The sequence below is a fragment of the Ambystoma mexicanum genome, chromosome 5q (genome assembly GCF_040938575.1).
Source record: "Ambystoma mexicanum isolate Mex_15411 chromosome 5q, UKY_AmexF1_1, whole genome shotgun sequence".
NCBI lineage: Eukaryota > Metazoa > Chordata > Amphibia > Caudata > Ambystomatidae > Ambystoma > Ambystoma mexicanum.
Genome location: NC_090933.1, coordinates 62,106,962 through 62,131,806, shown reverse-complemented (window position 1 = coordinate 62,131,806; position 24,845 = coordinate 62,106,962). Strand labels below are relative to the sequence as shown.

The 24,845-nt window shown below is 47.5% G+C and overlaps 1 protein-coding gene across 2 annotated transcripts in view; it reads left to right on the top strand.

Moving 5' to 3' along the window:
* The window catches only part of LOC138497211 (uncharacterized), an 835,962-nt gene that overhangs the window by 538,513 nt on the left and 272,604 nt on the right, over nt 1–24,845 (top strand). For both annotated transcript variants that reach the window (XM_069620534.1, XM_069620535.1), the window contains one exon: nt 1,847–1,893. In XM_069620534.1, the coding sequence (XP_069476635.1) occupies nt 1,847–1,893 (47 nt within the window). The remainder of the gene's footprint in view (nt 1–1,846; nt 1,894–24,845) is intronic.

The following is a 24,845-nucleotide window of genomic DNA, read 5'->3' as shown; positions in this document are numbered from 1 at the left end:
GTCAACAACCTAAAAAACCTCCAAATCACACAACACGCTCCGGGCAGCGCTGTCATTCCCAAAAGGGAACACATCTCTCAAGCAAGGAAAGAGGCCCATTGGCTACCGGTTAAGGAACGTATACTCTTTAAAACCATGGCCATCACACACAGATGCCTTACATCTGATGCCCCACCCTACCTCTCGGAAAGAATCACCCTCAAATCCTCTAACAGACCCACTAGAGCCCACCACGCCAACCAGATCTACGTTCCAACATTCAAAAGAACCAAAGCCGGAGGATCTAGTTTCCAACACCTCGCACCCAAAAATTGGAATGCCCTGCCAACCTCACTAAGGAATGAAAAATCATACACCACCTTTCGCAAAAACCTAAAAACTTTCCTGTTCAGCTAATGTTCTATTACCAGCATGTATAATTATGCTATTGCACTGTAACCATAGCAAAGCATAATATTTGACCCGCTCTGTCCTCTACTACTTGTCATTCTCAATGCTGCACTATGAGTTTGTAATCTGCTTTACCACTGCAACCGACTATGTTTAAATCTTACCTGTGTCAAGTTCAAGCTCGCTGTAACAGCACCACGATGCCTCAAGGCAGTTTCTGTGCACTTTATAAATGCAAATAAATACATCTTGCCTAACACTGTTAAATTAATAAATAATTGTTTAATCAAGAAACCTTGAGTGTAAGTTTTTATTTGGATATTTGTCCCTGCGAATCTGTTACAACCCTAAAGCTCACATTGACCGCTCTTGAGATGAGCCTGGCTGCTCAGTCACTCTACCAACTTGTGTAGTACATGCTTATACCAAAGGTTGGGTTAACTATTGCCAGGAGGGCAAGGCTGGTCTCCCACGGGGTACTGCATACAATCTTGCCTAACAGTTTGCTTGACTGTTGCAAACAATTGCCTTTTTAAAGAATGCTTAATGAAAACTTGGATGTTAAAAATAAAGTGTTACTTGGTTACTTGTATTGACTGATTTCATTTGTACAGCTCACATTTGCCCCTCTTGAGGTAGGCCTGGCTGCTCAGTCACACTACCAACTTGTGTAGTACAGACCTGCACCAAAAGGTGGGTTACCTAATACCAAGCAGATAAGTCTTGTGTAGTCTCAATGTGTCTGCACCAGTTCTTAACGGCTAGATTCAAGAAATCCATATTAACTTCTGTTTGAATTAATTCCTTTCTGCAGTTAATAGCTTTTTAAGTTTGACTTGGGTGCTTTTTCTTCTCCATATGTCATGTTTTTTTGGTGGCTTGGTCTCTCATAGAAGCAGGGACAGAGCAGTGGAATAAATAAGTCCTCATAAAGAAAATTGACAGAGTAAATATTTTTTTTTTCTAAAACACATTGTGCAGTCTCATAGAGGTCATTCAGTCGGAAACATTGTTGCTGTCTGTCAGTGGACAGACCAAGCACTAAGAGTTGTAAAATAACTACATGAGAATTTTATTTTTGTGCCATTTACATCACTATATTGCATATTTACAGAAATAAACATAGTATAGTAGACAAATCTCGCTGGAGACTACCACATGTATAGCTTTATGAACACCAATCATAATATCTAGTTTTAATGTAATTGTATACCTTCTATTGGTATTTGTGCTACTGATCAGTTGTGATTTTGTATGCTGAAACTGAAAACGTTTACCAGCCAACTTGCAATACATACTGAAATCCAGCTCTTTAGCAAATGTATCCAGAAGTTGCTGTATTAATAAAGCACACTGTCCGTGTCATCACAGAATGTAGATTATTGCTATCTTTTTTTTTTATTGTAAGTATTTTAAATGAATTAAGTCGTTTGAACTTGTTTGACTTTTTTCTCAGAAGGAAGAAGCTCAAACCAGTTAAACACACAGAAGAAGGAATCTGTGGTAAGTTAATATTGGGGTTCTGGGGGATATGCCATGATGGTCTTTTGGGATAACTTCCCTGATAAAATGCTTGCTAGATTATTTTGCATGTTTTGTAATTTCGTCTAACGCTTTTTCCTGTTTAAAAGCAAGCATTGACAAAGCCAATAGTTTTGGCTGATGTATCAACATTCTAGTTGTATTTGTGAGGCGTTGAGCTCATATGCTTACATTCTCAATTTGTTTGCTTGCTGTTATGTGCCTAAGTGCCATTATTTGTTAGTGTTGGAGATTTTTCATTTTTATGCCAAATCTCCTCCACCCATGAGACCACCAGCTCTTTTTGCTGGCCTCCTGGATTTTCCTGTCCTTGAGTGTGACTTTTTCCCTTTCGCTCATTCTTTTTGCTCGGACTATGGGAACCATTTATTATTTCTGTACTAAATTTTATGGAGTTGTTAGGGTAGAGTTTCTGAAGTCCAACTAAGGGCTTCATAAAATCATACATCTGAGACCGTACATAAGTTCCACTCTTAATATAAGGCTGCACCACCAGAGTATGTTGGTACATGGACAGAGCAGCCAGGCTTATTTTAGGCGGGCGAGAAGGCTGTATCTTGGTACACAGAAATTGAAGCATACATATGGTCCAATTAATCACTATGTATTGTAAAAATAAAATGTCTATGTAAGTACAAGTAGGACCAAATAAACGTTTGGAAAATAAGTACTAGCACTTATCCTCTAAACACAATTACAAAAACCAACGCAATACAAACTAAGTGTAAACGTATTGAGAATACAATCAGTAGTTGAGGGGAGTCATACTTACAACACATTCAGAATGACAATCCGCTATTCATGGAAAGTAAAACAAGGTTATATATACTTTTAGAATACAATCAGTAATTTAAGGGTAGTAGAGCCCGTCGGTCATGCAGTGACACACGGTTACAGAAATCACCTAATAAACCAACCCAGTTACAGGGATACACCTTGTAGAAGATATTACTTCGTAGGACACAGCTCAGAGCTAGTAAAGCAACCCAAATACTTTCCGGAGGGGCTTTAAGCTACTCAACGATAAGTATGAACACTCAATAGCTATATTGGAATGCACAAAGTAATTCAGGGAAAGCAAATCCCAATTACACTTAGTGAAAGACACCATTTATTTCAAGGTAAGTAATTGACCTATTGGCACCTAGCTATCCACTAACTAATAGCTAGTTACACCCAGTATACTTTTAAGAAGTGTAGAATACATTTTCTAAGGTAAGTACTTAATGACTATTTTAGAATGGCACCAAAGCAATTCAGGGACGCACAACCCAGTGTTAAAAGTTTAGAAGAGCAGCAGCTACTCAAGGTGAGTAAAACCTATTTACTTATGAGTGGCTACCAGCAGCTCAAATACAAGTATTAACTCAAGACTGTTTTAGATATGTATAAAGTAGATCAGGGAAAGCAAAACCCATTGGTACACTTTAAGAAAGTTGCAATGCATTTCAAGGTAGGGAAACCCTATTGGTAAGCTTTTACTCACTCAGTTAAGAATAATAAAACAGTACCAACTCTTACTTTTTCAGAAGGGGGCGGGGGGAGGGCCCCATTCAGTTAGTTAAGGAACTTGGATACTTTAACATGTGACTGCTTAAATAGTGGCTCAGGCCCGCAACTGTAACAGGAAAATGACAGTATTGACAGTTCCACTGTTTAACTAGAAGTGGCTTGCACTAGTAATTGTTAGTTGGAACACTGATTAGTAAGTACTTGTTAAAATGTTCAGACCGAATCCTTATGTTTCCCTAGTCTATAAGATTGAGTTTATTCCAAGGCAGAAGAGGGCCGTAGTGTTCTAGGTGCCAGCTGTAGGCAAGTCAGAGTTCCAGAGGATATCTTCCTTAACAATGAAGTATTTGTTTCAGAGTTGGTTAAGTGTTGAAGGGCTTCAGAGAAGGCTCACTATATGCATTCCAGCTGGGCAAGTGGTATGGGCAAACTTCCAACCACATGAATCACCCCCTCTGCCTCACAGGATTCACGCAAGTTTTAAGGTAAGTATTACACAAGCCAGCACAGTACCTGAGGAGAAAAGAAGAGCTTCGGAGTGGATGCCTTTAAGATGCAGCAGCACAGGATCCGGTCTCATGAGTCTTGGTCTGGAGACAAAAGATCTGGATATTGGTTGGGAACTTGCAGCAGCAGTCAGAGGAGACTTCCAGCAAAAGTTTCTTCACAGATTCTCGCAGCTCTGTGGATTTGGTGCCTTTTTACAGCAGCTAATCTGGTCCTGCAGTCTGGTGAGGGACCTCAAGGATTTGAATCATGTCTCTGGAGATACAGCAGAAGTCCACCAAAGTTTCAGCGAGGGTCAGACTTTCGAAGACCATGCTTGAGGTCCCAGGATATTGGTGGTTTGCAGTCCAGTAGGGTCACAGCACGTTGTGGGATGGCTCAAAATGCAGGCCGCCTTGAGACTAGTGGATCACACCAGTCTCTGGGTAGGAGTTGTCGCATTCGGGACCCCCAGGTCGATTGGAAGGAAAGGTTGCATCAGGCTCTGGTTACACAGCAGGCTCGCTGGTTGCTGGAAATCGCTACAGATGTCTTTTCTTCAGCGTACTCTTCAGATTCAGCTCCAGTGGTTGACTTGTCATTAGCTTCCAGGATCAGAGTATTTATCAGGAAATAAAGCATAGGTTGACACAAGTCAGGAAGATTCATCATAAAGAGGCCAATCTTAACAGGAATCATGGTTTCCTGAATCTGAAATGTACTTTTGTTGCAGCACACACACCACCGTTTGTGCATTGTTGCTAGGTGTCCTTTGGGCTTCCCTTTTTGTTTTCCGTGTGTGAACACATGTTCCCAAGGATAGGGAGATACTTTGCATCCTTCTTGTTAGGGAGAATTCTCATTTTTGTGCTAATTCCCTTCAGCCTTAGAGACCCCCTGCTCTTTTGCTGGACTTTAGGACTTGGTCATTTTAACCCTGGAGTGAGTGAGTGAACTCACTCATGTGATTTGACCTATAGGCATCTACTTTTGCATGGTGACACACAACACCCTCAGTACAGTTTCACAGAGAAATCCTTTAGATTTCTCTTAAGATTTTAATACCTTTTCTTGGGTGAATTACTTTTCTCAAGAATAGTAAAGTGAAATTGACTTCACTTGCCTTTTCTCTTTGTAGGTCCAGCACACACCATCGTATGTGGAGCGCTGGAGGGACGGGGGCTTTACTTAGAAGCACCGTGTTCCTACTTCCTCATGTAAACATTTTTGTTACCCACACGACTTTTAATGGCTGGGGGCAGTGGTTTAATTTTCCTACCATTGTGCTTTTCTACCGCAGGCTGAAAACTCAGCTGCAGTGTAGCAGCCATGGGTGACCATTTTATCAAAATGGCCCCGGTTTTCTTTTTTTGCCATTTCTTGTTTGTGAGGTCTTTCTTGGGTTTTACTGTTAGGCAAAGTTTGAATGCAGTACCCTCTGGGAACACTACACACAACTATGAATACAGGTATAGGCAACACAACCTTTGGTATAAGCTTATACTACAGTTTTGGTACCTTGTTGAGCAGCCAGGCTTATCTCAAGAGGGGGAAATATGAGCTGTAGTGGAGTTAACAAAAATATTCACAGTTACAGGTATTCAAATAAACTGTTACACTCAAAGTTTCTTGCATAAACAATTAATAGTTTATCAATCAGTTATACAGCCTTCTTTAGAAGGGAGCAATAGACTAGTAACACACAAATATACTTCAACACTGTACACTTTGAAGTTCTGAATCAGACAAAGCCCTTTTGGGATGGCCCAGAGACACAACCTACACCCACAGGTGATTTATGTAACAAGGGTGCTGGGGACATTAATACCTTACTGTTGGAATACTCTTTAAAAGTTGGTAAAAGGCAAAGGTTATTAGAACACAAGAGATCACAAATATTCTTAAGCAGTGCAGATTCTTTTAGAGTTCACTAGCCGAGTCATTCAATTCAATAGGCTAAGCCAAAGTCAATGGGCCAAAATTCTTTGATAGGGTAAAGTACTTATGGAAAAGTCTTTGCACAAGTTCTTAGGCGTCTTTGATGAAAAGAAGAATCAAATGTAGGGCCACAAGTTGATTACTTGTGAGTTGTGGAAGTTACAAGCACTTCTACGGTAAGAGGTAAGTTCTCTTAGACTTGTTTTACAGTGCCTTTGTGTTAGGGAACATTATCATAAATGTGCTAATTCCCTTCAGTTTAGAGACACCGAGCAACTTTGCTGGATTTTGAGGACTTGATTTTTTTACCTGGAGAGAGTGTGAGCCTTTTTTCCCACTCATGTATTTTGATGTGTGTTTTACTCTTGTGTTCTTTGATTATGGAGTTTTAGACAAATAGGCATGATCTTTTCATGTGTGTTACACAGCACCCTCAGTGCAGTGACACAGGGAGGCCTTTTAGGTTGTCAGAAGGTTTAAATACGTTCTCTGGGATAAACTACTGTTTCCCAGGGAAAGTAAAGTTAAATTGATTTTACTAGTCTTTGTAAATGCCTAGATCCAGCACATCCTATCTTACAATAGAGTGCTGGAGGGGTTACTTGGTATCCCATATTTCTAGAAACTCATGTGGCAGTCAAATGCTACCCTTTCCTTCTCGAAATGGCTGGTGGCAGTGGTTTTACAACAAACTAAAATGACTTTTCCCGACCGCAAACACTGGTAGCGTTAAATCACAGGAGCCATGTTTTTCAAGATGGCGTCTGAGCCCCCTTTGTTTAAACAGGTCCCTGTTAGGCAGAATTCTCCAGCATGGGGTCTGGCATGGATTCACATGCTCATGAATATTCCCTGTCGTCAGGCCGGGAATCCTCGGTATAGAAAAAAATCAGTATAAGTTTCGTTTCTGATCTGTCTTTCTTAGTAGTAACCAATCACTGGTCTCCCCCTAAGCCCCGCCTCTGGCAGCCATCCTCAGATTTTTACCTCACGTTCAAGTGTTGGGAGTCCTCGTGCTGTAGCTCTCGAGCTTTTGCTGCGTTTTCGCGCTTTTTTCAGGAGATTTCTCATTTTTTGGTTAAATAGAGCCTCAAGCTCCACCGTTTCTGCATCCTATCAACGGGGATCCGTTTCGAAGTTTTCTACGCCCCTCAAGGGTGAAGATTTCGTAGAGTTACATTTTTGGAGGATTCCAGAAGTCCGAGGCCTACCCCGGACATGGCCCAGGAGAAAGGAAGCTCGACGCCGGGAAGCTGTTCAGGACCTGCCCTGGATGCCAGCTTCAGAATGTTTTCAAGGAGGACGAGCATTCGTTATGCCTCTACTATCTCCATGAGGACAAGACGCACACGGAGAAGGACTGCGCGTTTTGTGGGAACATGTCGGAGCGGACCATGAAGGATCGCCACCTCCGTCTCGCCAACTGGCTGGAAGGGAAGAGCCCGTTAGGCGAGAAGAAAAGAAGTCTGAGCGGTCTTCTAAGTCCTGTGAGGGCGCCCCGGCGACGGGGGCCCAACAAAAGGCGGTGAGTCTGCGGGCACCGGGAGCGCTGAACGGTCGGGCTCCTTGGCTGCCAGGCAGGGCGCATCCTCCCCAGCGCCATCAACCACAAGCCAACGCTCTGGCTCGGGTAAGAGGAAGTCCGAGAACACGGCGAAGCTTCTGGAGAGGCCCCGGTCGATCTCGAAGATTCCGGCAGAGGGGGAGCGAGGCTCGGACCCTCCCCCCAAGGTGAAGGCCCCAGGCGTCCAGAAGGTGACGATGGCCTTAATTCACCCTGCTAAGACCTCGATTGAGGATGTCGCTGCGGCCCTGGCTCAGCCTGTGGAGGCTACACCAGTGGAGGTGCCCTCAGGACCCAGAGTCTCCCTGCCACCGCGGAGGGAGTCTTCTTTCAGGCCCATTGAGAAGACCCCCACGAAGTCCTTGTTGGAAAAGGTGGGGGAGGTACTGGTGGCCATCGTGGATACGGACACGACCTCTGAAGAGCTCATCGAAGTCGTGGAAGAGGCCCAGCCCATCGGGAGGGATCCCGACGAGGGCGACGACGAGAGCGACGGGGTCGCTGACAAGGCTCCTTAAGAGCCCTCGTGCCCGTCGTTTCCGGCGCCGCAGGACACTTCGGCGGCCATTTTGTCAGCGATTCAGTCCTTATGTTCGGAGATGAGGACAAGGTTGCCACTTCCCCCGACGGAGGTACCTGAGCCAGACCCGACGGGGAACCTGAGCCAGGACCTTCGGAAAGTCCACCGCATAAGAGGACGACGACGCATCCTATGCCACCTCTGCGGCCTGCTCTGCCTTCCCCCCGGTCTACTACCCACGCGGATGATACAGGCACGGACACGGCTAATACAGGGACGGAGGCGACGACGGGACGTGTCCCCCGTCGCCAACTGCTCGGGCGTCCCCGCCTGACGAAATTGGATCCTTTCATGCCATGATTTCCAGGGCATCCGAGCTCTTCCAGCTCTGCCCAGAAGAGAAGAAGGAAGGGTTCCTTTACCAACGGAGTGAGGCTAAAAGGAAGACGGTCCTCGCCTTACCGCTTCTTGATGACATCTGGAATGAGGGGCTCGCCATCCTCAAGAACCTTGCCAAAGCGCTGGCAAAGAGGGACCGGTACGAGAAGTACCGGGTCCCCGACGCTGCCCCCTTGTGCCTTCGGGCGCAACCTACCCCGTATTCGGTCATCTCGGCGGCGGCAAAGAAGAAAGCTGGGGGGGCATTGGCCTCGACATAAACCTCCCCGCCGGACGGCGAGGGCAGGAAGTTGGACACGATGGGACGGCGGATCATCTCATTTGCAGCGACGACTATCAAGGCGGCCAATGCCCTGGCTATCGTAGCCCACTACGACAGGGAGTTGTGGTTCAAAATCGCCCCTCTGTTGGACTTCCTTCCGGACGCCAAAAGGGCTGAGGCCCTTGAAATCCTACAGGAGGGTGAGATTGCTTCGGACCACGCCATCACGGTGGCAACGGACATCGCCGACACGGTTTCCGTCAGTTGGGCAACAGCGTTTGCTTGAAACGACGAGGATGGCTCAAGGCCACGGATTTCCGCCAGGACGTACAAACCAGAGTTTTGGACATGCCCTTCGACGGGAACAATCTGTTTGGGAAGGCGGTTGATGAGTCCCTTCAGGCCATCAAGACAGACAGAGACTGCCCGGGCACTGGGAGTGCTCCAACAACGACGGCCGTCCTTTCGGAGCTCCGGAGGCAGACAAGGTGCCTCCAAGGGATCCGGAAGTGGCTCCTCCACGTACCGCCAAGCGGCAAGATCTTCATCCCAGGAAGCCTACAGGGGACGCGGCAAGTCATGTGGTGCCCGTCGTCGTCGACAGGGAGGTCAAGGAGGCAAGGCGGCCTCCAAACAAGATTGAACCGACCGTGGGGTCGGGCCCCCGCCAAAGCACCCAGGTGGGAGGCCGGCTGGCGAGGTTCGTCAGCATGTGGGAGTCCATCTCCACCGACCGTTGGGTGCTGGACACCCTGGCCCAAGGGCACGCCCTCGAGTTTGAGAAGAAGTGCCCTCGCGTTGCACCCGTGGCCAGGAAGGAAAATCACGTCCCTCAACTACTGTTGGAAGTAAGGGCGATGCTCAAGAAGGGTGCCATCGAGCTCGTCCCAAAGAGGTTTCGGGGCTCCAGAGTTTACTCAAGGTACTTCCTCGTAAAAAAGACAGGAGGATGGCGCCCCATCCTGGACCTACGACGACTGAACAAGTACATCAAGGCACAGAAGTTCCGTATGGTCACCCTCCAGCACGTGCTGGGACAGCTGGAGGAGGGCAATTTCCTGTCGTCGTCGGACTCGGAGGATGCGTACTTCCACATCCCCATTCTAAAAAGACACCGAAAGTTCCTCAGGTTCGTGGTCCAAAGGCGGCACTACCAGTTCAAAGCCCTCCCGTTCGGATTGAAGTCAGCACCCAGGGTGTTCACCAAGTGCCTCGCACCAGTGGCGGCGCGGCTGTGCCTACAGGGGATCCACGTCTACCCCTACCTGGACGACTGGCTCATCCGGGCAAGGACAAGGGAGCTCTCCGTGGAGCACACTGCGAAGACCGTCCAGCTGCTCACGGACCTGGGATTCTCCAACTTTCCAAAATCCCACCTGGTTCCGTCGCAAGTCGCCCTGTTTCTGGGAGCCAAGCTTGACACAGTGGCGCGGCTGGCCTCGCCGTCGGAGGAAAGGACCAGGACCATTCTGGGCAAGGTGCAGCGTCTGTTGGCCACGGACATGGCCAGGGTAAGATCGATCAAATCCCTCCTCGGGATGATGTCCTTCTGCATTTATCTGGTGTGCCTTTGCAGGCTTTGGATGCGCCCCTTACAAGAGTTACTCAACGCCCGCTGGTTCCAGTCGACGGGCAGCTTCGAGGACAGGATCCCTCTCAACGAGACTTTCCGTCAGGCGATCCGGTGGTGGGGAACCCGCTCCCATCTGTCGGCGGGCACGGACCTTCAGACCCCAGCTCACCAGGTGACGACGGACGCCTCCCTGGAAGGTTGGGGAGCGCACTCCACATCAACATCTTGGAGCCCCGCGCAGTGTTCTGGGCCCCCAGGTCCTTTCTTCCGTCCCTCAAGGGCAAGGTGGTGAGGATCTTCACCGACAACACCACCACGGTGTTCTACATCCGGAAGCAGGTCCCCTGCCCTATCCAAGGAAGCCCGGGATCTGTGGCATTGGGCCGTCGCCCAGGGGATGTTTCTGGTGCCTCTTCATCTGGCAGGAATAAAAAAACACTATCGCCGACTCACTCAGCAGGGAGCTGCGCTCGTGCCACGAGTGGGAACTACGCCAGGATCAAGTGGATCGACTCTTCCGACGATGGGGCGAACCCCAAATCGATCTCTTCGCGACGGCGACGAATTCCAAGTGCCGGAGGTTCGCCAGCAGGTTCCCCCAGCTGAGGAGCATGGGCAATGCTTTCTCGTTCCCCTGGGACGGCCTATTTCTTTATGCGTTCTCTCCGCTGCCGTTGCTGCTCCGGCTCATCAACCAGCTCAAGAGGTCCCGGTGCAGGATGATCCTCGTTGCACCGGCGTGGCCGAGACATATTTGGTTCCCAGACCTTCTGGACTTGTCAACGTCCCAACCAGTCAAGCTACCGACGGACGCAGACCTTCTCTCCAGAGAAGGAGGCGCCATTCTTCACCACAACCCGGAGTCGCTGAACTTGCAGGCCTGGCTCCTGCAGCACTAGAGTTTGGAGGGTACGACATCCCGGCCGACTGCAGAGAGGTTCTTGCAAAGTCCAGGGCATCCAACTCTCAAGTGCTACGGACATAAATGGAAGAGGTTCTCTGTCTGGTGCCGTGCACAGAAGATTAACCCTCTGCGGATTACGGCCCCTCAAGTCCTGCCGTACCTACTGTCGCTGGCCAAAGCTGGACTGGCTCACGCCTCCATCAAAATACATCTGGCTGCAATCTCCCGATATACCAGGACTACGGGACGGGCGTCCTTGTGGTCTTATCGCCTGGTGAAAGAATTCATGAAGGGACTATTCCAATCATTCCCGCCGGTGAAGGCTCCTGCCCCGGCGTGGGAGCTTAATCTGGTGCTGACCAGGCTCATGGGGGGGGCCCCATTCGAGCCTATGCATTCGGCGCCTTTGAAGTTCCTGTCATGGAAGACCGCTTTCCTTGTGGCAATCACCTCCACACGACGAGTGGGAGAGATCCAGGCCCCATCTTGCAAGCCTCCATACTTGACTTTTCATGACACGAGGGTGGTGCTGAGGACACACCACTCCTTTATGCCCAAGGTGCCGTCGGACTTGCACCTCAACGAGCCCTTGGTGTTGCCAGTTTTGTTTCCGTCGCCTTCGTCGCCGGCAGAGAGGACTTTGCACTAGCTGGATGTAGCTAGAGCGCTGAAGTTCTACGTGGACCGCACGAAGAGTTTTCGGAAGACGTCGCAGCTGTTTGTGAACTTTGGGACTGTGAATCAAGGGAAGGCTCTCTCGAAGACTTCCATTTCCAGATGGCTCTCCGGCTGCATCATGCACGGTCATTGGTTGGCAAACCGACCGCTGCCCGGCCGTCCGAGAGCCCATTCGACCAGAGCGATCGCTGCTACCACGGCGTTCCTGTCTGGTGTGCCCCTGCTGGACATCTGCAGGGCTGCGACATGGAGGTCGACGCACACCTTCACAAGATTCTACTGCGTCGATCGGGACTCCAGGGAGGAGTCCAGGGTCGGCCAAGTAGTGCTGCGCAACCTGTTCGCCTAAGGTGAGCCTGGTGAGGAGGTAAGAGTTGCTTAATGTTGAGCCTGTTGCCACCTCCCGTAGTTGTGCATGTGTGTACGCTATGTATTCTTATTCATGAGCATGTGAATCCATGCCAGACCCCTTGCTGGAGAAGTAACAAGTTACTTACCTGTAACTTTTGTTCTCCAGCATGGGTCTGGCATGGATTCACATGCGAACCCTCCCGCCTACCCCTCTGTGGCTCTTCCATTGGTCTTACTGCCACTTTACGTGCTACCAAATCTGAGGATGGCTGCCAGAGGCGGGGCTTAGGGGGAGGGCAGTCATTGGCTGGGGGCAGTATGACCCAGAGACCAGTGATTGGTTACTACTGAGAAAGACAGATCAGAAACGAAACTGATACTGATTTCTTTCTATACCGAGGATTCCCGGCCTGACGGGGAATATTCATGAGCATGTTAATCTATGCCAGACCCATGCTGGAGAACAACAGTTACAGGTAAGTAACTTGTTCCTTATATGCAGTACCCTTTGGGAACACCACACACAATTAAGACTACAAGCGACAGTAAAAATTCACCTTTGGTACAAGTCTGTACTACACAGAAAAATTGGTAGCAGTAGCTGAGCCTACCCAGACTTTCAGGCACGTTAAGGAGGGCTTCTGTGCAGAAGCCTGCGAAAAGACAGCGAACAAAGGAATCAACCCCGATTTGGCGCGTAGAGTAAAACACGAGAAAGACTGTAACAAAAAGAAATGTTGAATAAACCCAGCCGCAGCCAAAATAAAATGTATTTGGTCAAGCGGGTTTATGTTCGAGGCTAATATAATAGCCTAAAACAATACCATGGTTATTAAAGATAACTGCGATAGAAAAATGAGGGTAGTTACCCCTGCCACCAGCCAAGTCTTGATGAAAAGGGAGCGAAACAGTGCTCCAAGAGAAACGGACAAAAAGGATAAGAATTAACCCTTTCAATACTCCATTTCAGATGGGGTGTACTGGGTCTGTGGTTTAAAGAGACTACATATAAAGTTAATGGCAACTTTGTGTTTCTGGGAGACAGTAATCCGTCCCATAAAAATTTAGTCAGTGGGAAGTCTAAAAGACAACCCTGTGTCACTGCACTGAAGGTGCTGTGTAACGCACACAAAAAATGATGCTCATGGAGTAGGTGATGCTCCAGAGCCCAAGATCATACAAATGGTAAAAACACACACAGCAAAACACATGTAAGAGTGGGAAAAAGGCTCACACTCTTACCAGGTGGAATAAATAAACCCTAGAAATCCAGCAAAGCTGCTGAGGGACTCATTGGGTAAGGGAAATCAGCCATTTATGAGAATTCTCCCTAACAGTCGGGTGTTTTTTTTTTCGCAATTTCCTTTTGAAAGGTCCTAGAGTTTCTCTGCGTGCCAAACTAGGTTTGGTCCCTTTGTTCCTACGCCTCTGGCGGGCTTCAGGACTGAAGACCGTCTCTGGCGCCAGAGTGTCTCGGGTGGGCAGGAAGTGAGGGAGGTGCCCGAAACTCCCTCTGCTTAGTCTCCTAGGAGACCCAAATGCACTCAGGCGTGATTGGCTGGCTGACTGTCCGGCAAGGACAGCCACCCTGCTGGGTGAGTGGCAGCTAGACTGGAATGAATGGGCGGAAACTGGATAAAAGGTAAGTCTCTTGGCTGGGAAGGCAGTCGACCACTGGAGCGAAGGAACCGAAGACGAGCTGAAAGAGGACGTGTGCTGCAACTCCTGGACCGTTGGTTTGCCCGGTGATGCCCTGCTGCAGGTCCGAATCGCCAAGTTCATCTCGACAGAGAAGCCCTTCAAGAATGACTTCTCCCTTTGAGTTGGCGGGACCAATCAACTCTTAAGCCACCTGGATACCATTCTCGGAGCTAGTTGTATTTTCATTAGAGCGCTGCAGGAAACTGAATAGCCAGGGAGAAGGACACCAGTTTGTGTGCTTGACTACAGCTACCAGAATCAAAGATTTGCCAGTTTGCCAGCTTTGTTACCAGTCCCTGTGCAGTGCAGGAGTCCCCCGATGTCCTGCCTCTTGTCCCCACGACTGAGGCCAGGAGCAGCGAGATCTGCAGGAACTGCCAAGAAAGAAGAAAAAGATGCAGCTGAAGACTTCAATATAAGGTACTGTGAAAACCCAAACGAGAGTACTTACCTCTCACTGCGCAAGTGCATGAAACTTTGGCAACTTGCAGGCCTAGTCAGCTTGTGACCCGACATATGAATGTTTCTTCTATGAACTACTTCTGAGAACCGTGGCAAATACTTTTCCTTTTAACTACCAGAACCTTTTTAACTGATACAAGCCTCTAGCCCATTGACTTTGGCCTACCTATTGCATTGGACCAGCTCCTCTGGTGAACTCAAACTATTTGCACTGTTTTAGAATAACTTTACTATTTATTTGATTAACTTATGCCTTTTTGCTCCTACTTCAAATGCTCTGAATGCCATGTTGCTCCTCCAAAGTAGTTTAAATGCCTCCGAACCACATAGTACAAAGTATTGTAGTATATTTGTGTGATATTGTTTGCCTTTAGTGAATATTTTCTGACTGTGTAATAAATTAATAAGTGGTTTACCAAGAAACCTTGAGTACGAGTCTATTTGAATACTTGTGATTGTAGACCTCTGTGTAACCTCATTACAGCTCACATTCCCTCTTGAGATGAGCCTGCCTGCTCGATACCAAAAACTGTGTTGTACAGACTTGTACCAAAGGCTGGTTTTGCTTACACCTATAGTCATAGTTGTGTAGTGGTCCCACAGGGAACTGCATACAAACACTGCCTAACGCTCTGTTCCTGTGCAGCTCTGAGGATCTCACTGTTCCTGGGCCTCAGTCATGGGGACAAGGAGGACTTTGGGGGACTCATGCACTGCACCGGCACTGTCAAAACCAGCAAAATTTACTTTCAGTGGCTGTTTCGCTTTTCAGCTTCTTGCGGTACAGCAAATGGCAAAAAGCGCAGTTCCTGGCTGTCAAGGTGGACTGTCCTTACTTTTGTGTCCCGCACTCTGCTGAGAGGGCTCAGGCTTGGTCAGTTCTACTTTGTGGGAGTCCGGAGGATCTTCCAAAAGCTTTAGGCCAGCTTAAAAGTAACGCACACAATCTGGTGTCCCTCTCCCTGGCTATGCGGTTCCTGCAGCAACTCTGAGGAAATTCAACCAGCTTTGAGATTGATGTCCAGGTGGCTTACTTTGGAGTTGATTGGTCCCACCAACTCAAAGGGAGAAGTCCTTGCAGAGGCTTCTCTGTCAATGCGAACTTGGCAAGCCATCACTGCAAAAGCGCTTCACAGCGCAAACCAACGGTCGAGGAGTTGCAGACGGCGTCCTCTTCAAGCACTTCTACGGTTCCTTCGTCCAGTGGCCGAGACTGCCTTCCAAGCCAAGAGACTTGCCTTTTATTCAGTTCTGTCCCATTCATTCCAGCTTAGCTGTTACTCACCCAGCAGGGTGGCTGTCCTTGCCGGAAAGTCAGCCAGCCAATCAATCACCACAGAATGCATTTCCGTCTCCATGGAGACTAGGCACAGGGAGTTTCGGGCACCTCCCCCGTACCCCAGACACACTGGAGCCAGAGAAAGGTTTCTCTGAGAAACCCCACCCAAGGCGAAATGAACAGAGACCAAACCTGGCAAAAAAACATTTTGAAAAAGATGGCTCCTGCGGTTACTTTGCCGGAGCCGCTAACAGTTGCGGTAAATGCAAACCAAGGTAGTTCAAAACGAAACCACTGCCTCCAGCCAGTCAATTGAGGAAAGGGTGACGTAAGAAATGTTACATGAGCATTTAGACACAGGGGATACCAAGTAACCCCTCCAGCACTCTATTGGAAGATAGTGTGTGCTGGGTCTAGCAAGTGCAATGCTGAGTAAAGTCAATTTCACTTTACTGCTCTGGGAAACAGTTTATCCCAGAGAAGGTATTTAAACCTTGGGAATCTGGAAGAGTTCCCTGTGGCACTGCACTGAAGGTGCTTTGTGACACAATTGTAAAAGATGATGCCTGTGAGTTGGTTAGACTCCATAACCAAAAAGAAAGTGTATAAAATCACATTAAAATACATGAGAGAGTGGGTGAAAAAGGGTCTCACTCTCTCCAGGTTCAAAAAATCAAGTCCTCAAAATCCAGGGAAGATGCTGGGGGTCTCCAAGGTGGAGGGAATTAGCCCATTTTTGAGAATTCTCCCTAACGCACTGTTGGGTAAGATTTTCACAGAACTGGTCAATCTTCCTGACCTGGGTCAACCCCAGAACTTTTTGCTTTTAGTGGAATATTTTTCATTAATACCTCAGTGAGTGGTAACCTTTTTCCACAATCACATGATCTTGAACTCTTTTATGGGTGTCATTTTTTTGACTCTCCATATTGTCCTTTTCAAGTTATCCTCTTTAAAAACGTATTGGAAGAAGTGCCTGTTGTTGCTGGGTTGCCCTAGGGGCTCCCCTTTTAACTTTCTTTTGCTAACCTTGGGTGAACTACAGTTCCCCAGGGTAGAAGGGATCTTTGGAACCCTTTTTTAAAATGTTATTCTGTTGAGCCAGCACACCCCCTTATGTGGAGTGCTGGGGAGATGCAATGTATCAAATCTAGCAGGGGCTCTGTCCCCAAATTGCATTGTGCGATATCTAGATTGCATTGATAGAACTCTAGACAGGTATCACAAATCGTAATAAGGGCTCTGTCTCCATATTGCATTGTGTGATATTTAGGTGGATTGATAGGCCTCTCTCCCACTATACAGGTCTCTCAAATTTAGCAGGGGTTCTGTCCCCAAAGTGCATTTTATGATGAGATTGCATTGATAGACCTCTAGGCAGGCCTCACAAATCTTAATAAGGGCTATCGCCTTATTGCATTGTGTGATATTTAGATTGATTGGCGCCTCTCCCACTATACAGATCTCTCAAGGTTGGTAGGGGTTCTATTTCTAGACTGCATAGTATGATACTCGAATCTCATTGACAGACCTCTAGAAAGGTCTCTCGAATCCCCCTGACGAACTCACCCTAAAGTGAGACAGAGCCCACCACTGAATTACAGTGGAGGGACAACCCGGTTAGACTCTCAAGCCTCATAAGTCATCAATCCTAGCTGCGCCCCTCTAATCATCTAGTAGATATCCTCCTTAAGCCCACACTGCTTGTTCACTGCAGTGAACCGTGCATAGGGAGACGGACACCAAAGAGAGCCACCGATAAGACCCAACTATATAACCCCCAACAACCTCCCCTACCCCTCTCAAGACAGCAACTGAACGAGTCGGCAACATCACACGGAAATACCACCCACCCACAGAGTCCTAACTGTTAGCGGACAGCCCTCCACACCTATTACTACACCACAAGACAACCAGACCAAAGCAGAACCAACTGGACATCAGCAAACGAATAAAGACTAAACCACCTCTGATAATGCCGCGTAAACAACCCAATCCGAGGGAAAGAAAAAGAGAAGAAACAACAAACAAACCGGAACAGCAATAAAGAACCACAGCTACAGAACACACCCCCGCAATCGGGAACCAGCATCGAACCAACACTCAGAGAAGAGACAAATCCCTCTACTTAGCTCCTTACCTCGCTGACAACTGGCCACCAGAGCAAACCAACCCAACACTAGAAGCAGCAACATCAAACTACTCAACAAACACGCAGAAGAAGGATGAACAACATAAACAACACACTACCGATGTGATAACACCGTACATCACCAAAGCAAGAAGAATTTCAATCGACAACCACAACGGGAAGACGAACCTGATGAAAAGAGAAACCCAGGACAGAACCTTGAAGGCCTCTTTGAAGGCGCTGACACCCCAAAACCTACACCTCAGCAAGAGATTGACCCAGAAGAAAACCCCAACACCGATCAGAAGACAACCTCAACAAGAAAGTCCGAACCAAATTACACCTCCAAACTCCACTGCAATCTTATAAATGCGAGATCCATGTCAAAACACTCAACAGAGATCTTCGACCTACTCGATGATAACGGCATCGACATCCTGTTCATCACAGAAACATGGCTGGACGATAACTACAAAATCGCACTCCCAAGCTGCCTTCTAACCAACTTCAAATCCTTCAAATAAACAGGAAAAACAAAAAAGGAGGCGGCATTGCAATAGCATTCAAAGGACACCTGAAAATAAAAACAGACGAACCACTCAACATCCTCAAATGCGAAACCATAGTAATAAACCTAACAGCAAGCCCAAAAACTGTCACATTCATCCTGGTGTACAGACCACCAACATATGATGCAACCTTCGTCGACAACTTCGTAGAAGCCATCACCAACATAGCCATCAACCACGAAAACCTAATCATCCTGGGGGACTTCAACATCTGGTTTGAAGACAGTCACAACAATTCCCAAAACTCACTGATGGAACAACTCACTACCATGAAACTGCGACAACTAGTCAAAAGAGCAACACTCGGCAGGACACACCCTCGACGCAATTTTCACCAAGGAAAAATTCATCACCACGGCACCGCCGATACAAATACTGTGGAGCGACCCTCTCATCATCCCATTCGTGATCACTCTGTCTACTCAAATCTGCATCCAACCTCCCAAACTCACAACCGCTACAAAAAGAAATTGGAAAACCGTCAAAGAAAGCAACCTATTCGAACAACTGGAGTTAACCAAACCCACCACTACAGAATTGGAGCTGGCTGACCTAAAAACTAACGCAGACTCGTACACAACCTCAGCCTTCATTCTACTTGACCTCTCCGCAGTCTTCGACAGTTAGTCCTGATACCCTAACCAAAAGACTAGAGTACATAGGCATAACAGCACTACTCTGGACTAAATCATTCCTAGCAGACTGAACAGAAACCGTATGGATTAAACCCTTCAAATCCACTCCAAGAGTTAATGACTGTGGAGTGCCACAAGGATCCTCACCATCACCACTGTACTTCAACATCTACCAGACTCCGGTTATCAGAATCTTCAAAAAATATAACATTACATGCTACAACTACGCTGATACTCAAATCATCTACACAATCAAAGACACCCAAGTTGATCACTCAACCCTAATCGACTGTCTAAAAGAAGTCTTTAACTGGATGACTGCCAACAATCTGAAAATCAACCCAGGAAAGACAGAAATCATGATCATATCCAAAGGCCAAGAGAACGAAACGGCCATCCCGTGGCCAACGGAAATGGGAACCGCACCATCAGCATCTAAGTTAGTAAAAAATCTGGGAGTTCTGATGGACAACACCCTAACCTTAGAACCACAAGTAAATGCAACAGTCAAGAAATGCTTTTTCCTCCTGCACACGGCAAGAAGAATCCTACCTTTCCTCTCCTTCACACACAAAACACTCAGTATCGTCACCCTCATTGTGTCAAGAATTGACTATGCAAACAGCCTCTACCTGTTTGCATAAACTTTCTTCAAACATCCTTAGGGAGAATTCTCTCTTTAAGCTGAATTTCCTAATCTAGTGAGTCCCCCAGCAGCTTTGCTGGATTTCTGGAGTTTGTTTTTTTCCTCCTGCCAAGAGTGAGACTCTTTTTCTCCCACTCTTGGACATGATTTATGGTATTCCTTTGACTGGCAATGTGTTTTATGGGCTATGGGGTCCTTTACTCCATAAGGTCTCATGTGTTACACAGCACCCTCCGTGCAGTAACACAGGGGTGTCATAGTGACACCCCACCATAGACTCCATACACTGGGACTGACTACTGTCTCCAAGGGCATGTAAAGTCACCATTGGCTTTACTAGTCCCAAATTATTAACAGAAACCAGTACAAACCATCATATTGTGGATGTACTGGTCGGGGCAATTCGATTGCCCCGGGGTCTGTTAGTCGAGGGGGCACATCTCCGTCCCCCCTGATCGAGTTTTGGCTGGTGGCAGTGGAAACTACTTGTTATATTCGACCGCAAATATTTTCCTATGGGATTTTCCCATTGTTCGAGGCTACCAACTTAAATTATTTAATTCTCATAGCCTCGAACATACCGTTGGTTTATTTAATTAATATTAATTCTCCGGTTGGTATTTTTTTGCCAAGGCTCCATTCTAAAATGGCGTTTGTGTTCTCTTCTGTGACTCCAACCCAAGTCTAGCCCTTTGTTCCACTTTTTGGCGGGCTTCTCCACAGAAGCCTCCAAAAGTGGTGGCACTCTGGGTAACACAGGGGGTGTAGGAGGGGGTTTAGGCACCCTGGACTGAGTTACCTTGGTAACTCAAGTCGCACTCTTGTGTGATTGGCCCAAGTGGTGAGCCGGCCGGCTCACCACCTAGCAAGTTTGAGTGACAGCTAGGCTGAGTGAATGGGGGTTTTCTGCATAAAAGCAGGACTTTGGGAACTGGAACTTCAGAAGTCGCCACAGGACCTAAGAATCCGACGAGGGAGAAGCTGAGCCGACCTACGACGACGACACCACCGGTGGAGCCCTGCAGAACCGACTCCCCACTTCCCGACGACAGAGATGATCTCCCGGCTAGAGAGGCTTCTTCCCCTGACTGGTGGGCACAACCAGTTTACCTTTCTTTCTTCGCACCCCAGCCCGGTTTGTGGTCGAACTGCCTGTGCCAAGCACCCCGGCAGCCAGATAGCCACTCACCACTGAACCGCGAATCACCGGACCGCTCCTTGTACCTGAGAAACTCCGTGGCTGGTTTCTTCCCTGCCAGTGCAACGGACTCCTGTTTTCCTCCACGGCGAGATCCTCTCTTCCCCCGGACAAAGCACCGACTTGAATCCGCTGCCAGGAACAACTGCCCCCGCTGGAGCGTTCTCACCACTTTAAGGTACCGTGTCCGCCAGGCCTCCCTTTCTAAAGATTGCTACAAGGTAATAATAACTCCTTAACCTTCTGGACTGGGCTGGCCGCCTTGACCCTCTAACTGGTCCCTTTCTTTGGTCTAACTCCTTTTTGAACCTTTACAAGACTTTTGTGCACTGCAACCGTGTGACCTTGGACACATTTCGTTTGATCCTCTTAAAGTGGATCCGGCCTCTTGAACTCTAACTTCACGGTGTTACTTTGCCTTCCTCTCATGTTCTGATAAAAGTGTTGGGATCTGTTTCAACTTGTTCTCTGCTTTTCTCTCCCTTTTAAAAACGAACTATTAGAGTGCCATCTACGTTAAGCGCTCACCGCTGTCTGAAAATAAGTGGGGCTTTACTTAAGACTTGTCTAATATTCTTTTAAGGGAGTGTATATCTTTTAGTGACCGTGTTTTTGAATTGCTTACTATTAGTGCCTGTGAGTTTTTCTAGATGTGGTTTTAAATAAATAATTAACTCTTTTACACCAAGCCCTGGTCAGTGTTTACTTGTTGTACTGTGTTCTTTTGACCTATTGTGAATACTCTGTATACTGCCTAACTCTTCTTGAGGGAAGTCTGACTGCTCAGCCACAGCTACCAAGTGAATCTGTGTGGTACAGATTGCTACCAAGTGGGTTTACTGCCAAACACCTGTAGTCCTAAATCTTTTGCAGTGGTCCCAGAGGGAACTACACAGGTTTCTGCCTAACAATGACAGTCATTGGAAAAGAAAACAAACGTATTTCCTGGACTGACATTAATTCAAACTAAGTGATACTCTTTCGAGCGCCAGACTACCTCCTGAAGAAACTACAACGGATTCAAAATGCAGCAGCCAGACTACTCCTTAAACTATCAAGAAGAGAACACATCACTCTTGCCCTAAAAACACTACACTGGCTCCCAGTAAAACATCGCTTCACCTTCAAAACAATGTGCATAAGGCACAGGGCAATCAGTGGACAAGGAGCAGAATTCCTTCAAAAGAAAATGACAATCTACAAGCCAACAAGACTCGGGTCAAGCAACGAAATCTGCCTGGAACCAAAACCCTACCTCAAGAAAAAGCTTGGAGGCACCTCCTTCTACCACTTAGCCGCAAAAACCTGGAACAACATCCCAATAGAAATAAAACACCAAAAAACACCTGAAATTTAGGAAATTACTAAAAACCTGGCTCTTCAACACCACTGACTCAAACTGAAAAACTGAAACAGAAAGGAAAAGAGATGTCTTAACTTGGGCAGACACGGACAACCAATAGTACCGACTGTGGACAACTGATTATGTGGAGAAGCTACCATGGCACCTGGACAAAGACGCTGGATAGAGCGGAACACAGGCGACATACACGGAGACGGAGTCAACAACCCAGCCTAACCCCACCCAACACCCGCACTCTCCCCTTAGTTGCCACCAGGTACCACAGTGTTGTGGAACTGTCGGGATATTGGCAATCACCACACTAGCTGAGCTGTGGACATTGGCTAGTGCACTAGCAGTATGAGTGTGAAGGGAAGTCAGGTAGGGCTGCGAGGGAGGTTGGGGGAGGAGCTGGCCAGATGTGAAAGGGACATTGAAGGCCGGTCTGACCCAGATCAGGACAAAGGCGCAGGGGCGCTCCCGAACCCTACCTGGGAAACTGCAGAAGCCCAGCGCCTCAATCCACCATAAAGATGCCAACTAACCAATTGAACTAACAATTTCTCCCTCTGCATACACCTCTCAAACTCCAAACCAAACACAACCACAAACCTACAGCACAACAAGCCACACAAACTTCACTACATTGCAACAAGGAAAATAAAACGCACATAGACTCTCACAACAGTACACGACGACTACCAGCCACAACCACCCCAGGCCCAGTCAACGGACCCACCGGGCTGAGGCCGCCAACTGCACATCACTGCTCTCTTGCACTTTTCCAGCTTCCTCCCACTAACCCCCCGCCCCTTTTAGAGCCGGCAGGGGACCACTCCGGTGGTGATAGTGCGCGGTACAAATGTCCTTTAACATTAACGTTCACAGCTGCAGTAAAGGGACCTAAGGGTGCACATTTTACCAAAATGGCCCCGGTCTTCTTTTTCTGCCATTTTAGTTTCTTGTTATTCCCGCTGACATCAAGGGTGGGAAATTCCTTTGTGTGATTTTTATCTTTTGGGGGGCGACCCCTGGACTCCACCCCCAGGCTCCAGTCTGTGTTTGTGAGGGCATGAAGTGAGGGAAGAGTCCAAAACTCCACAGCCCTTTGTCTTCCTCCTTGCCTGACTGGGGACAAATTCCAGTGGGGGGGGGGGGTGTGGCTGGCTGGTTCTCCTGATTGGACAGCCAGACATCCCCTTCTTGTAAAATGTGAGGAGAGAATGCAGAGGTTGTGCTGTAGTTCCTGATAAATACTGCGAACCTGGAAGCTAAAAAAAGTCGACAACTGGAACCAAAACCGAAGAGGATGATGAAGGAAAAGCGGCTGAAACGATTTCCAGCGACCGAAGAGCCCGCTGTGTAACCGGAGCCTCCTGTAGCCCTGCCTTCCAATCGACCTGGGGACTCCGAAAGCGACGACCTCGACCTAGAGCCTGGTGAGACCCACTAGACTTCAGAAGACCTGCATTTTGAGCCATCCCACGTGTTGCTGCGACCTTGGTTGCTGCAATACTCCAATACCCTGGGACCTCAAGCCATCGTACGGTGCACGGTCTTCCAAATTCCGAATCTCGGTGAAACTTCCTGGGCATTCTGGTGGATCTCCAGAGACACGAATCGAGTCCGAAAAGTCCCCTCAACAGAGTGCTGGAACTTTTGTAACGAGAATTCAACCTCGATTTTCTGTCTTCTGTGCTCCTGGAAAAGGCGCCAAATCCGCAGAACACATTCAGCCGCGAGGGAAACCTTGCCTAAAGCTGCCTTCATCGATCCCTGCTGCAATGTTCCTTCCAAGGGCTTGTTTTCAGTCACCACGACAAGGAATCCACTGACCGGGTGTTTGGCTGCAGCCCGTTAAATCCTCCTGCTGCAAAATCTTCAATGCTGAGGTACTGTGTTGGCTTGGGTATGTACTTACCTTAAGCCAGTTAGGATTTCTGTGTAGCTGTGGGTTGTTTTCTGTGATGGGGAGTCCTCTCATCCAGTGCACACAGTCCCCCGGCTAGAATCTTGCTAGGGTGTCTTCTGCAAAGCCCCTGGACCATCTTCTAACTCTTAAGGTGAAGCACTCACCTTTTTACCCAGTTTTCCTAAGAAACTCTGACTTTTGCTACTAAAGAACCTATCCTGACACTGCCTGTGTCACTAGTCCTAGTGACCCCCCCCACCCCCCTTCTGCCACTGAGAACACTCATGCGCCAGGGAAAGGGAAAGACTTTCAAGGGATTGGGACTTTTGCCTAGAAGAAGTGTTTAAAAGTAACTTACTTGTAAAGAGTTGGTTGGTAACTATAATTCGAAGAGTGAACCGTTATAAAAGTTCTTACTTATCTTGAATGTGTGATGCACTATTCTTAAAAGTATGGTTAACCTCTTTTCTTTCCTTAGAAACTGTTTTGCCATTCTAATATAAAGTAGATGTGACATTATTTTACTCTCCTGTGATTACGTTGTGCCTCTTCCCAAATGTAAAGTGTTGGTTTCACCAGATTATTCCTGCAGGGTAATTGTATGAGTGTCCCCCAACTGGGTCTTGCTTCCCCTGACTTGCTGCTAGCCTGTCCAGAAAAAGTCTAGATTAGTTTGTTGCCTATCTAGAATAACTGAGTCATTCAGTAAAGTGTAACATTGGGTTTTACTTTCCCCTTCATTGTGAGGTTAAAGTGTGTGGGTTTTACTTACCTTGTGTTAGCTGTGTGTCATCCAAAAATAAGTTACAAGACTTACTGCTTATCTCTATCCATGGTTCACTGATCTCAAA